Source organism: Anopheles coustani, chromosome 3 (assembly GCF_943734705.1).
Source record: "Anopheles coustani chromosome 3, idAnoCousDA_361_x.2, whole genome shotgun sequence".
In the NCBI taxonomy this organism is placed as follows: domain Eukaryota; kingdom Metazoa; phylum Arthropoda; class Insecta; order Diptera; family Culicidae; genus Anopheles; species Anopheles coustani.
In genome coordinates, this window is record NC_071288.1 from 91,773,542 (window position 1) to 91,788,992 (window position 15,451).

Consider the following 15,451-nt stretch of genomic DNA (forward strand, 5'->3'; position numbering starts at 1 on the left):
TTTTTTTGTTTCTTCTTCAAGGCAGGTCGTGATTAATTAATGATCTTTGATAAAAGAGATGAAAAGAGCATGATGATGAAGAGACAAGAGCAAATGATGAGGAGTGGAGTGGAAGCCGAAGGAGAAGAAGCTGAGAGAGGAGAAGGAGGAGGAGGGGAACAAGATAATTTCGGTCGGCAAGATGTATGAGAGAAATCGTGAATTGACATGATCGTGCTTTTTTCTTTAACTCGTTTAAGACAACCTGACACACAAATCTTACACAAATGAACTCGTAAAATTTACTAATGAGATAAAATTATTCTTAGTGGTATTAAGAGCGCGGCAGGTTTAGGAAAGGGGCGGGAAAAAGTGTACCACAATTGCGTTGGTACACTATTTTTATACACACAATAAGTACAACATTTACACATACACACACACACACTCACACCTAAGCCACACCCACAAACACACACACACAAATACATTCAATCTCAAATCCATCAAGTCATCCCATGTATCTCACAATTGCGCTAGAAGTAGCCCCCTTTTTGATTGAAGTAGGTGACGATGATGCTGCTAGGATACGCGAGTTGTTGGTAGGATCCAGGAAAAAAGGAAATAGGCAGTGATCAGTGGGAGGTGGGCAAAACCAGAGCAGACGAAAAGCTAGTGGGATGATAGGAGTCGGAGAAACGGATACTACTTTTCATTATGGGTTTATGTTACATTGTAAAAAATTGGCGATTCGCTCGTATTTTTATGCGAACGCGCGTAACATCGCTGGTGGCAACACGTGGCGGCGGCAGCGTTGACTTTGCGACTCATACCGCCCAGTTATGTGACAAAACGGGAATGGTATAAAAAAAGAGTAAGGCACGAGCAACAACAGCAGCAGCAGCAACATCAGTAAAACAACGGCAGCGCGACGAAGCACCAGTGGAAGCAGCAGCAGCAGCAGCAGCAACAACAAAAAAACCAGAACGTGTGTGTGTCAGCCATCAACATAGTTGTTCGTTCAATGTTTGAACTCGATCGAACACACCCCAAATGCCATGATAAATCGTGTGTGTGTGATTGCACGCCGCGTGTTTTGACAAATCTGAACATCAGTAAAAAACCGAGAGTAATAAAACAATAAATTCTTTACTAGTAAGGAACAAGAAATACAAAATAATAAGCCATTGTCGCAAAAGGAGTTTTCTTTAAACATGCTATGACACAAGCGTGGGAAATCGAACAACGAGGCGAACGGTGTGCGGATAGGAAGAGCATATAGGAAAAGATTTCTAGTTTTAATACCTTTAGTTCAAGTTTATAGATCCTTGGGGTACACGTGGACACAGGCTAGTTCGGGACGATGGAGAGTAGAGTTTTTTGTACATACGCACGAACCATATACTCAATTCATGTGAGCGAGAAGCACTCGTAGTGCACTTTCTAACAGTCAAATCTCATATCCGTCACAGTACACAGCAGCACAGGACACGTTTTAGACCGACAAAAACCAACCATACGACTCCTGTCGTCCTCCCAAGATAACATAAAAACACAAGTTCGTGAAAAGTTGAACAACAGCACAAGAGAGGAACCCTTTGGAACGAATGAAAGGCCAGCGAAAATAAGGAAAATTCAGAGTTCGATTTTAATAAAAAGGATTCGTGGAAACAAAATGTGGATGTGAAGTCCTTGGTCGGTAAACAATGTCCCTCTACTAGGGTGGGTTGATCACTTATTTGGGTGGGTCAGAGTATCCCTCCGCGTATTGTTGGATGCCTTGCTACAGCGATGGGATGAATCCTGTTTTCTGGAAGAACTTATGCATGTAAATCGAAAGAAATTATTCTTTGATCATAGCGTCCTTATGATCAATCGTGCTTTATCCTTATGTTTATATTGGGGATATGCAAATCTGTTTCACTTGTTTATAGCGACCTTTCCTTAGATAGAAGTTGTTTGATACTTGTTTAATTATATTCTAACTTAATCGTCTGTTCCCTGCTTCCTGTTTTTCTCTTATACCCTGGATCTTTATGGCACATTCAAAACTTAAGAAGAGAGGAAAGGAATTTTCCAAATCTTTTGTAAGTAAGTAAGAGTGAATATCAGAGAGTTCACATCCGAAACGGTCATTTTAAAGTGATTGGTGTATAGGCGGTTGCGATAGGCAGCCCTGTCGGTACGTCATGTTGACGATTTATTTTAGAAATGGTTCGTTCTGGTGGTGGGTAAATTATATCCCTGTAAGGACTTGAATCTTTGAACCCGAATCCCAATCCGTCATATCCTGCGTGTTCACCTAACTTGCCGATTTTTCATATAATTTGTTAAAGTAATAATTAGACGATCAAATGTTGAATTGGTCCTTGACTTTCACTGCCAGAGCAAAATCGACTCGCGAAATTGACCAAAATCAATTCTTCCTGCCTTGAGCCCTATGGGTGCGTAATAAACGGCCTCGTTAAAAAGTGTTAAATCGCGCAAAACACTCAATCTATGATTTCGAATGATTTAAATTCTAACTAATCAAACCTGATCCGAATCTGTCAAATGTGACTCAATCCTTTAGAATCCGTCAAAAGATCTAGTCCCGATTCTGCCAACACTACAGGCCAGTGCTTCACAAACAGTTCCATCTTTTCCTTCGCGTAAACTTGCTGCAGCTAAATTAGCGCAACTTGTCTGCTACTATACATTTTCTAGGCAAGGATACTCCTCGAGTGCGGGTGGCTGTTAGAAAACGGGCGCGTGGAAGAACGAAGGGATAAAAATTGATTTTTTCGCTCTCGGGCTAGGTATTAGTTGCTCTCTCTGGGCAAAGAATCGGAATATTCGGCAACAGGACACCACGAGCAGGCATTTGGGAAGTTGAAAAGTTTAGTCCATGTCCCGTCGTTCGTGTGCATAGTGCTCTGCTCCTCGAGCCTACCTAAGGTCGGGGAAAACTGTTACGATCCTTGCATTTTTTTTCCACCTTCATTGGGTGTGTTTGTGTATGCGAAGTGCATAGAAGAGTGCAGTTTGGGAAGATTTTCCACGGCTGTTTTGTGTGAAACCTCCGTCGCGATATCGGATTGGCTCTGTGACGAATAAATAGTTGAGAAACTCGTTACAGGATAGCAAATACTGAGCAAAGTATGGACGTGTAAGTACCGATTCACAAGGCAAAAGATTGGATTGTTTTCCGGTTCGGTGTGAGGAAATCAAAGTCTCTCGAAGAGATTGTAATCGGGATCCTCATTGCATTTTCATTTTTCCTACACAGGCTACTGGATGAGGTGGAATCGCTGGAAGCGATTTTGATGGACGATGTGCAGATAACAAAAAACGCCAGGTAAGGATGCACTGCATACAACGGCGATACCCCTAGAATTATCGATTTGTGTTCGTCTCTTCCGGCGAATGCTGGCGAAGGGTGGTGCACTGTTGTGTGTGCGTGCGCGTGATTGTTGCACAATCCCGAGGACGTTTCAATGGAATCCTTCTGTCGTTCTTTTTGTTTTCACGCTCCTGATATCACCATCTGGACACAACTTTCCATCGTTTTGTGCAGTGGATTTCCGGAGCTGATCGAAACGACTGTATTCCCGACGGTCGGGGAAGAGCTGGACTCGCAGTATGTCTGCATTACGCTGCAGGTGCTACCCCCGGTCGGTTACCCGGACGTGCGGCCCAACATTAAGCTGAAAAACCCACGGGGACTGGACGATCGCATCATCGGGCTGATAGAACGCGCCGTGCAGCAGAAGCTTTCGGAAGCCGTCGGCCAACCGGTCGTGTTCGATCTGATCGACATCATCCGGGAGCATCTGACGGAGAGTAATCTCCCGTCCGGCCAGTGCGTGATCTGCCTGTACGGGTTCCTCGAGGGGGACGAGTTCACAAAGACCGTTTGCTATCACTACCTGCACAGTCACTGCCTCGCGTGCCACATCAATGCGTCGCGCCGGAACTACGAGGAGGAGCTGGCAAAGCTACCCATCTGGAAGCAGAAGGAAACGAAAGCATTTCAGGCCCAGTGCCCGGTGTGCCGGGAGCCGATCGAAGTGGATGTGGAGCCGTTGATGCGCTGCCGGCCGCCTGCGGAACGTGAAAATGCCCCCCGGTTCCAGCTGACGGACGAGCTGAAGTCGCTGCAGGCGCAAATGAATCGACTTTTTATGCATCAGAAGCGTCGCGGCGGTATTATCGATTTGGATGCCGAGGAGAGCAATGTGATTGCGATCGAAACGGAACCTCCGAATGGCGAGGTACGTAAATTGAATTGCGTGAGGATTAGCTCAACAAATAATGAAAATTGCTCTTTTTAGGTGGGTAAAAGCACGAACGAGATTTCTAGCACAACTACCGTGACAGAGGCGCATCCGCCCATGCGAAATGCGCCAGGACAAACCGCATCAAATCACCACGGTAAAAAGCACGCTCCAATTCAGCAACAAAATAAAGGCCCTTCCGGTTCGAAGGGGGCGCATCAAAATGGGCGCCATCGGAATGCATCGAAAAATGCTCTACCTAACGGAACTGATCTGTCAGTGGAAGATCTGGACGCATGCTCCGATCCGGCTTGTACTGGCGCGCAGAGCGACCACCATCGCAGCGGTGGACATCGCAATCGGCGTCACAATAATCAGCATCATAATCATCGCCATCAACGGCACCAGCATCATCATCACCATCATCACCACCAGGGTCGTGGTGCGAATGGTGGTGCGGCCGGTGGAGCGGGTGCTGGTGGTGGGAGTGGCGCTAGCGGTGGTGCATCTTCGTCGGCGGGAGGAGCAGCAAAAAATTTAACTGGCCCTTGTGCTTCCGACGCCAGGTGACAATTGATGCCCCCGGAACACGTCAGTCTAATGCAGTCCAGTCCAATATTCCTCTGCCACCACCGAACAGTAGGACCGGAGTGTCTGCATGACGATAGACATTACCACGCACATCAGCCACCGCATCACCAGTCGCACCGTGGCCTACTTCTCCAGCATCATCAGCATCCTCTGACGCAGCTCCAGGATAGCCACGCCATGCGGCCACTGCTACTGATATAACATTTAATCCATCGCAAACGTAAGCCGATTCTTGTCAAACTCGTAACAACTCTTCGTAAAACAATAATCTACCGTACGCATACTCATCGTAGCCGCGTCGGCATAACTGCCGGCCATCGTAGAAAGTCCGATCGATGTCACCTTCTCTTAGTGTTGGGTTTCCTGTGCACAGCCGATCGATCGATCGATAGGATTCCTCTGTTTTTCCATCGTTGTAGTACAGCTACTAGTATTCAAAGGCATCGAAACGAACGGAGGCCGTTCATGGTCAATTATCCTGTCATGAACGCACTGAGTGTCGTTTGTAAACGACGACTGAAACAAACCCATCACAGTAGGCAAAGGCAAAGCAGGAAAAGCTCGCGGTGGAGGTTAGACAGTGCCTACTGTGAACAGAACTACCGATGGGTTCAGGCGGTAGGAAGGACGAAATACTGCTTCGAAAATGTGCTGCCACACTTCCTATCACGAATGGTCGTGGTTACTTTAAGGTCGTTTTTGCAGTTACAAACCGAATTCCATGAATCCACCTCATATTTGCCCAATAACATGCACCTTGTTAGGGCTCGCATCGGTGTGGCACCTTTACTTTCATTACTCTGACAACAGGTATGCACTTTCTTCCACGCGATCGAATGCTTGCAGCTCCAATTTATTTTCCTTCTTCTTCGGTCGTTTGGCGAAATTGCGACCCTTTTAGCGAGACTACCTTCTGGGCTAACCCTTGTTTCGAAGTCGTGACTTTAGTTTCTTCGATTAGTTCGGTGTAAGGTTTACCGTGTCGAAGGGCACAACGAATGGTCAGTCAAGTGTTCCGAACGGCACACTGGTGGCTGGTCCAGAACCACTTGACGCAGGTCAGGGAGTTAGATATAGCTTTATATTTATTTAATTTTAAAACCGATTTACCTACAGACAACCGTGTTCCGTTGGGGGAAAAGGGGCATGTGGGACGTGAGCCCAGTTGTGTGCCAGTGGAGTGTACTTACTTTAAAACGCGTTAGTTAAGCATTAACCTAAGTTGGAACGTACAAAACCTTGCGAGGGAGCGCAATAAAATCCGTGAAAGGAAAGTGTAGCGATGGTAGGCAGGAGGGAATATAGGAAACGGTTGGTCCATTCCGTCAGTAGACGGAATATGGCCCTGTGTATATTATGATTATAATATAGTTTGGTAGAACACGACGCAGACAAAGACAACTGGGATATTTATTTTTAATCTCTACAGCAGCTAGTTACGTGGTATTCTTTCATAGCAATATATCGGAGTAAGCTGATCACTTGATATTTGTTTGGCGAAGTTACACACACGATAAGGAAGAAAAAGGATACTTTCTTGCGCCCAATCGAACGATGCAGAAGTAGTGCAGTGCAATAAGGTAATGCAACAAGTTGTGATGGTGTCGGAGCGGGTTCCATTCAATTGAGTAGAGATAATTTTATTCTTTGCGTTCTTTTGCACGATCCACTAGCCATTCGTGAATCCTTAACGAAATGATAAAATAATGAAGTCCAGAACGCGGTTTGTGCGTGCCAAAAACGGAATACATGAAAATTAAATATAATCTAAAACAATTTACTACTCTAACCAGTCGGGAACGTCGAATCCAGGATCAAATCAAATCATACTTAATACAGGAAGGAAAGCAAACTGTGCGGTGCTGTGTACGATGTAGACTAATAATTAGTCGTTGACCGACAGATGTGTGGACGATAAGACATACCAAACATATGCATACCAGTTACACAAAAATAACATAAAAGCAGTAAAAGCAACTAATCTATATCACCCAGGAGAGTGGCTAGGGGAGTAGAGGCAGATATTGGCTGACTGAAGGTCGAAAACCTTTTTATGCAGAACTAACGGAACACATTTCTTACTACTTATAGAACATTGGACGATTGGAACTGAAATATTAAACAAGTCGAAATTGAAATATAAATAATGTCATGTATCAAGAAGAGTCCACAAGTGAGGATTAAAAGGATCAAATGAAATGCACACACACACACTTTAATACACATGACAAACTAAACTAATTTGGATTGCCCGTTTCACCGACAAACAGCTACTAAAACTGCAGTTCTGGCAAATAATTCATACGGTCACGGAAATGCCGTTTTTTAAGTCAGTGTATCAGTGTGTCAGTTTAGGGGGAAATTGCTTTGAAAATTGAAACCCGAAAGTCAGTTCTGTCGATTATTGGACTTGGATAGTATATGATATTGTATGTGTTATCTCAGTACATGGATTCCCCGAAAAAGGGTAAAAAAGGGTGTGTTTATCCCAACAAAATAAAGCAGACAATGTTCATGAAAATGTGCGTCCGCTTTCCTTTCCGGTGGCGAAAGAATGGATTGGCTGGAAGTTTTAACAAAAGTTAGCAATCTATGTACTATTTGACTTATTTAAGGGAACATTTAATATTAACTTGTTTTTGACAATATCAATTGTAGTGGAAACTGTGGCGACGACTGTATCTTCGAAGTACCCTGGATGGATATCGCAGGCTGGAACAAAACAAAACACATCGTCCGTTGGATCAAAACAGGACCACAAACCGGCAGGTTAGTTCTAACTTCTTATAGTGTGAATCTTTTTCTTTTCTTGTACAATTAACTACTCCATACCAAGTTGGGTTAAACCTAATTAGCTTATAACCTCTCAATCTATTTAAGCTTGATTTTTAAATCAAATTTCACGCCTGATTTTGAGCAAGAGTAATGCCAATGTTTTGTTTTATAAAGATTGGCGAATAGTTTCATCTGGCCTATATCCAACCTAAGAATCGCTACCGACTTCTTTATGCCCCGTATGTCAACCATTAAGAATTGACCATGCATGAGTCATCAGGTGAGATTAATTGGTGCACTTTAAACACTTCCAATGGGGAATGTACATCCAATTTTTCAACCCAAATGTTTCGACGAACCCAAGTCGGTGTCCACTATGCCTTTAAAGCCCACGTGCCAATCGCATCGGAACCCGCGGTCCACAGCGACTGGAACCTGTTTAATGGAACGCGTTTTCTTCGGTTCGTGGGAGTATCGCACCGGACCGGATCGGGCACTTGCTTTGACCGGCTTCTTGCGGCCTCTTTCGGTGGCTTTTCCGCTGGCGGGTTATGGGCCGTTATCTAAAGTACCCTCGCACCCGAACCCCGGTTTCAACCTTCTCTCTGTTCATGGACCGGCTAGTTCTTACTAGGATTATCCCATAAGTCGATCCCATCGGGAATCGGAGACATGGGAAAAGCCATCCCTAATCGGCGATGGCCCGGGTGACGCATCCGGTTCGGAACGTGCGCCAGACGACAAATTGTGTGATCGACGGTCGATCGTACCATCGAGATCCAGCAGCATATACACTTGACGGAACGACGGTCGTGCGCGATACGGAATGAATCATGCGTCGGAGGCACAACTTGTCCCCCTGTCCCCTCCACACCGCACTTCGGTCGCTTATGTTTGTGTTTGTGGTGGGGCGAATACAGCGCCGCGACGCGGGTTTGTCGTTCCGCGGGGCGCATTTCGTCGAAACGGAACGTGAACCGAGTCAGTGTTGAGCTGAGATCGCAACGGAATGGTTGTACGTTTTCGCTGAAGTTTCATATCTGGCGTATTGATTGTTTTTGCTGGTACGTACCAATTTGCTGAGTTCGTTTGTTTGTTTCACGTTCTTGTGTACGTTGAAAAAGCCTCTAGCCAGAGGCCCCATCTTTATAGTGTTCGTATTTGGTGCTTATGTGATCGCGGATGTAATCATTGTTCCCCAAACAGTGTCCTTTAGGAACGGTATCACATCCAATGCTCTATTTCGATGCGATCGTTTAGCGATTAATCAAATTAAGTGCAGAGAAACCGATTGAGTTTGATTTGAGCGGTTGGTGAATAACGTGGCCTCAAGTGACCTCAGGAACCGAGACTCAGTGATGGATAATTTTCCGTTCGGCGAATTCGTTTCCCATCGCACATTGAGGCAGTTTTGGATCGTGAAATAAATTATGCACCGTATGCGTCATGGAAGAAATGCATCCCACCAAATACGTCTTGACTCTTCTTCCGGTGGCCTTGCGCCACACCATTTTCGCGAACGCATGAATCAGTCTGCAAGTGATCAAAGTGGAAGGGAAAAACAGGAATTTTGCGGTGAAACGATTTGTCTTCTTGCTGCCAGCCATGATTTATGATTGATTTTGTGACACCGCGAGACCGGCAGAGAGATGTTTTATCTTATCAATTGTGGAAAAACTACGTGCGGCGGGCCGGCGTGATAAATTTGTGCGGTGAACAGCGTGTGCTCCTGGATGTGTGTGTGTGTATGTGCTCAATCGCGAGCGGATGTTATCAAATTGTTTAATCAACTGGCTGCTTTAAACAAGCTAAATTCAATCAACTATCAGTTAACAGAGTTGTGCGCGATAGTCCAATTTAGATGGTTTTACTAGAAAGTGTTAAGATAAAACAGCTCATTCGAAGGACTTGAACTGTTCAGTTTATTTACAAGACATATCCATTTGCTAACGACGGTATTTTCGCTGTATTAAATTTAAGATATTATTGTCCGCACTTTAAAATGTATTATTCATCAATTTAATTTAAATGTTTTCCACTTAAGGTTATGATTCAGTTTCGATTCGATTGTCGACAGTTCTGTGTTTGATTTTAACTCTCTATTAGATGAATTATTGCTTTTTAAAAATAGTTTGAACTGTTAGTCCTCAATGTTCTTATTTTAGTTCGATTTTTCATTTCGGTTTCTTTGTACAATTAGGTTAAGTGAAATTATGATTTTTTTAAAGTCTTGGTTACAAGCTACGAGGTTTTGGAATGAAATCATCTTGGGTCTTGACTGCAATTAAAACGGTTTTATTTCGTTTAAAGTCATCATCTAATTTTGCTTACTTTGTTTTAAACTCTGTTGGCTTTTTGTTGTTGTATTCGTAGTCCCTACAAATAACGTTTGTTCTGTACGATGATCACCGACCGAAACGGAACACAAGAGTCTTCCAGAACAGAAAAAAGCCCGTGCGCACGGTGTCACCCACGGCCGCGTGTACGACGAGCAAATTGTGCGCATAAATTGCACTTTGCTTATGAATCAAATTAAGATAAGAACCGAATGAATGAACCGAACAACATTTCGTGGGATGTATTATGAATGGTTCTTGTGTCGTCGATGGGTGTGTTTTTTTTTAATCTCGTCCAGCTGCTCGACAAACCGGTGATGATTGCCCGCTGCGTGGAGGTTCTTATCAAACGATGCAAATGTCTTTTGCCACCCATGGGAGTTGTCGAAGAATTTAGTCTACTCGACGACGCCTTCCAGTTTGTTACGTGGTTTTATTTGCGTTCCAAATCAGTCTCTTGTTTTTGAACTCTCCGAACGGACGTCCCCAGTTCGTTTGTAGCTATGATTGATTTTATTGCGCCCGCACAATTAAAGGTGTCTATTAGTGTACCCTTCCAGTACCAGAGGAACATAAAAAAATGGTTTCGTCCATCGTGCGACAGTTATGATCAAATTTTCCTCGGTACACGTGGGCTTGTTTGTTTCCTCGCTCTTGGAATGCCTTTGCGTATGACTGGTCGGGCAAATAAGCCAATATTATTCCTTCATGTGCCTTTGCGATCGCTATGCTAACAAAGCGTTATCATCGTTTTCTCTTCTGCAGAACGTACGGATGATAAGAAATACTTCTTCCGCTTCTCTGTCGACTGGATGACGATGGTTCCTCCTTGGAATCAAACCGTTTGAATCAAACAGCTCACGTTTGCTCGTTCTGTTCCGTTTCCTTCGGATGCGGCTGCATCATCAAGACATTCCTGTGGCGCAAATTAGTGGCAAAAGCTCGGGGCGTACAGTTCAGGGCTGTTTCCGATCGCGATCGCCTTTGGGCCGTCTCGATGGGGTTCGATCATCACTTAGAGAGGGCAATGAAACCGTGGACGGTCGCTCAAGGATGCATTTTCATTTCGCACCTCCCGAGAGGTTTGTGTCCGTCGAGACACGAAACGGGGGAAGGGTTGTCTTGGAGGAAGCTTGTAGTGCATTTTTTTTTTCGCAGCCGCCGCTCCTTCTCTCCCCTCGGAGTCTCCTCGATGATCAATCGAACTATCACGATCGTTATGCAGTTCCTCCACTCCAGTGGTGCATACACATTTTTTGGACGGGAAAAGGATGGAAGGGAGGGGGGGGAGGGGGGGGGGGATCGGAAGGCTGCGTATTGCGTGTGCATGTCATTCGCCGGGCGCCTTGGTCCGCGTGATTCGATACTTGGGCGACCTGGCTTGTCGTCTAGACAAGCGAATGCAATGGGAAAAAACGAAGAAACAGAAAAAACATAACCCTCTCCATACAAAGTATTGAAAAGCAGGACCCGGGCAGGTAAAAGAAAAAATAAAACTGCATATTGAAGGAATTAAATCACACAAAAAAGAGAGAAAAAAATTAACACGACGAACAAGATTACTTCCTTGCGCAGTGATTCGAAATCTTCTCAGTCCGATGTTACAAATCTGTAAAGTATTTTTCTATACTAAATTTCTATCTGCATGTAACTACTTGCATCGATATAATGTAATTTAATTTGATATGTAAAAAAAGCTACAAACTAGAACTATTTTGATAATTGCTACATCGAATAGATTGCTTTGTGAAGCTGGATGTCCTTAATGAAACATTTCACGTTGCCATGGTAATGACGTTTATTGCTTTGTGGTTCAGAAACCAACGACAATCGAACTCGAAATGTCCAATACGAGTTGCATGTGAAGAAAGTGTAAACATTGAACGCGTGCAAACATCTTCGTATACGAAACAGCGTATTCGCCACATTCTCCGCAAAATGTTGGTGAACATTGTGAAGGCTTTAGCGGTATCATCTGTCTGCCCCGTTGGATCATGTCTTCTCCAATCGACACGAAACACCTTCGTGCTTAAGCGTCGCTTTCCACCGTACCTGTACAAGAAAACCCAAAAACCGGGAAAACTACGTGGCAAACACTACGTGTACGACTTGGTCGAGGACACGACGATAGCGAAGAAACCGATCCTAGAGGTTGTATTGACTACGTTCGTCGAGGGCGTTGGATCGAAAGGGGATGTAGTATCACTGAAGCCAAACATTGCCTACAACAAACTGCTTCTGCCCGGTCTAGCAGTGTACAAAACACCGGAAAGTGTAGCGAAGTATGCTACCGTGAAGGATGCAAAGGTAAAAGAAGTGCACAGTTCCACCTACGCCCAGAGGACCGTGAACAAACTAGAAAGCTTGATTCTGGCTGTCGTCATGAACAAGGATCATCCGTGGAAAATTGAACCGTGGCATATTAAAGCTTCTCTTCGGAAGGCTGGATATTACGTTCCGGAGCACGCAATCACTTTACCGGAAACGCCTATCACAGGACCAGACCTTTTAAAACAAAACAAGGAATTCTACTGCACCATCACGACCAACAATTTGGAGAAGGCTCGCGTGCACTGCAGGATACATCACTGGAGCACAGAACCTAGCGATCGTCTACCGTACGTCTTTGAGCATTGGAAACTGGATTCTGAGCCACTGTTTGGCAACAACAGTACTCCTGCGCAGCCTGAAGATAACCTGAAAAATGTGGAAAAGTAAATGAAGGGTGCAATGGCATTTTTTTCTCGGTCATTTGTAAAATGCTAGAATAAATATTACCTTCAGTAGGATTCATAGTCAACCAGTGAATATCATTTGTTAGTTTTGACTAACATTTCTTCAAGGCGCAATGTAAAAGAGTCACAGAAATAGGTTGAGAATCACTGCCTCAGGCGGGGTATGTCGTTGCCGATGTGGCCGATGACAGCCGGAATTTTAGCATCCGTTCGCACTCAATAATCGATGTGTTCCTACTTCCACTTCAGCGGTTTGCGGAAATCGGTTCGACGTAACATTCGAGAGCTTTCCGGGGTTCGATCGAGTGTACTAAGGCTCGCCACTGTCGAGATAGTGCGACGCGATACGTCGAACCGCCATGGATCCGCTACTTATGCCTCGGCCACTACTCGTCGTCGCGACCAGGAGTCAGGACAAGGCAAACAGGAAAATCGATGTCCAATAGCCCCGGCTCGGTGGGCAATCGATATCAAGCAAGGCATGAAGGGAGATCGGCGTTGATTTATTCGCTCCAGACGACGAGACGAAGCGTACAGGCGATCGGCATGGGGAACATCTTCTCGAGGATCGTTTAATGAATTAATCACTTTTGCAGCTCATCGAGCGAGATTGAGGTCACATTTGGACACAGACTCTACCCAGTTCTAAAACAAAGGATCGTCATCCAGTGCCGGTGCGTAAATCTGTCAGCCCTTGGTAGTTCCTTTCAAGGGCGAAGAGCTTGGTTGGAACGCAATCACCGCAATGGGGAGCAGATGTGGTTGTTTTGCCTCTCATCCCTGCGAATTCACCGACAGAAAGTAAACATCCGGCATCGGCACAAAAAGGGCTCAAGCTGGCATCTGGCGGGCTCGAGGAATGTCGTAATTAGTACCGGCGTTTCATTCCATCCCTGTCCGTGCACGCATCCGGCATCCCTGTCGGGCACCCAAATAATCCGATTACAAGGCATGCGTGTTTCTGCTAGACCGATTAACTGATTGTGGCATCCTTTAAGTAATGCGCCAACGAGCCCGGCCATTTTCGCGTGCACCCAGTAATTGCGCGAGGATGTCAATTAAGGCGTTCCGCGCTCGGGTCTGTAAAAAAAGGGCTCCTACACGCGTTGCTTCTTCGCCTTCCACTCATTAGGCATCGGAGGATCATTACCTGCGGTGAATTCTACATGCCAGGGAGGGTGAAGTTTTCTCCCGGGGTCTTTTCCTTTCCCGGCGACCTTGATTGACCCCGTTTATATCGAAATGGGGCGAACAAACAACGAAGCTAAACGATGGAAGGATCGAATTATAGTGGTTTTCTCCTCGGATCTCCATTAAACGAAATTATATGTCCTTACTCTTAATGTAATCGAGCTCATTAGAGGGGTGGAGCAGGGGTTAGTGTGGGTTTGGGTAGCATGTCTGAAAGAAGGGGTGAAAAGTATCTATCTCGAAATAAATGTCATCTTTCATTAGGACTTGGACTGATGGAAGGTGATCTCTTGGGGAGCCTTGGAATTCCAAACCTTTGGCTGACCCTTTGATGCTATATATTTCTCCTCCGACAGAGGGATTGATCGTGCGATCGTATAGAAATTCCGATCCAATACAGATCGATTCTGTGGGGGACAGAAAAAAAAACAGAAAACCCTCGCGACTGCAACCACTAAGGAAAAAATAGGTATCGACTGCGGTCAATGAGTTCATTCATCCAAAGAAATACCGATCGTGACCGTCCGTGACACTCACGGTTGGCGAGGTTCGTTCGCGAACGGTGCGAAGGAAGGCAAACGGCCGTAGACGTTGGCGACGACGACGACGACGACACTATCTTAAGGCGGAATGGAATGTTTCACCTTCCAAACCGTTGCCAACAAAATCCAAGTCCAGCGCGGGGCGACTATAAAACTTCACCCAAATGATCGCGGAACGATCGCGGCTAGTGGCCGCTCGGTAGATGGCGCCTGGCGCTGTCACAACACCCCTGAATGTCACCTCTGTCATAACAAGAACGTGCGCAGGTTGCGGTGAGTTTCGTGAGGCACCTCCGGTCCGCAGGAGACCCCCACTGTGACTTTGTGCACCTCTCGCTGTCTCTCTCCACTCCATTCCACCCTTGGATACCACTCGGCACGCACGTGAGCATGATTCATGCCTTTAGGGGCAGGCAGAGCTAGGCATTTTGGGACTCGATTGGGTTTGTTTTTTCTTCTTCTCCGTTTCTCCACCGGTTCCGTCGCGAAGGTCTTTCGCAGGGTCCCTCTCTGGTGGGGGTCTTTGCCTTTGTTGTTTGTCTGCTGGTCGGGTGTGTGTAGGCTTAAACACTTCCTTCTTCATCCGCCACTTGATCGAGCGCAGAGTTATAAATTTCGCATCCACACAGCACCTTTCATCCAGAGGCCACGGAGCATGTCCTAGCCGCAGGAGATATAGCGGATCTAAATAGTCTGCCAAACAACTCCGTGCCTCAGAATCAAGTGAGTTTATAGAAAAAAAAACCCGAGGAAAATGGTTTGATATATCCTGCTCGAATGCAAGCCAGGTAGAGTGCGACCCGACGAACTCCAGTATCATATGTTTGGAACGCCCGATACTACCTGGTCTTTGATGGCCGGTTTGGTCTAGCCAAACGGTGATGACTAGGCGCACCGTGATCAGCTGAAAAAAGCCGTTGTTGTTGTTGCTGTTTGGCACAGCGGTCGATTACCTAATTTGGAACATGGTTTATGATCTGAGGAACGCCGTCCCCTCCCCCCGTCGGAGGAGGTTAATGGGGCACGTAAACGGCGAGAAGGAAGGA

At 45.6% G+C, this 15,451-nt stretch overlaps 2 protein-coding genes across 2 annotated transcripts; both read left to right on the forward strand.

Annotated features, from left to right (window-relative positions):
* Positions 1 to 2,694: 2,694 nt before the first annotated feature.
* Positions 2,695 to 7,251, forward strand: LOC131259222 (E3 ubiquitin-protein ligase RNF25). Its single transcript, XM_058260662.1, has 4 exons — positions 2,695 to 3,127; positions 3,248 to 3,316; positions 3,536 to 4,232; positions 4,293 to 7,251. Exons 1-4 carry the CDS (start codon positions 3,120 to 3,122, stop codon positions 4,803 to 4,805), a joined length of 1,287 nt encoding a protein of 428 aa, XP_058116645.1. The 5' UTR covers positions 2,695 to 3,119; the 3' UTR covers positions 4,806 to 7,251.
* Positions 7,252 to 11,803: 4,552 nt separating this feature from the next.
* Positions 11,804 to 12,669, forward strand: LOC131259225 (large ribosomal subunit protein bL9m-like). Its single transcript, XM_058260666.1, has one exon. It carries the CDS (start codon positions 11,876 to 11,878, stop codon positions 12,653 to 12,655), a length of 780 nt encoding a protein of 259 aa, XP_058116649.1. The 5' UTR covers positions 11,804 to 11,875; the 3' UTR covers positions 12,656 to 12,669.
* The last annotated feature ends 2,782 nt before the right edge of the window (positions 12,670 to 15,451 follow it).

Excerpts from the sequence above, each read along its gene's own strand:
- LOC131259222 (XM_058260662.1), top strand. Across the intron at positions 3,317-3,535 it reads CAGATAACAAAAAACGCCAG|TGGATTTCCGGAGCTGATCG; the intron begins GTAAGGATGCAC and ends CGTTTTGTGCAG. Across the intron at positions 4,233-4,292 it reads CGGAACCTCCGAATGGCGAG|GTGGGTAAAAGCACGAACGA; the intron begins GTACGTAAATTG and ends TGCTCTTTTTAG.
- LOC131259225 (XM_058260666.1), top strand. The coding sequence starts at position 11,876 with ATGTTGGTGAACATTGTGAAGGCTTTAGCGGTATCATCTGTCTGCCCC.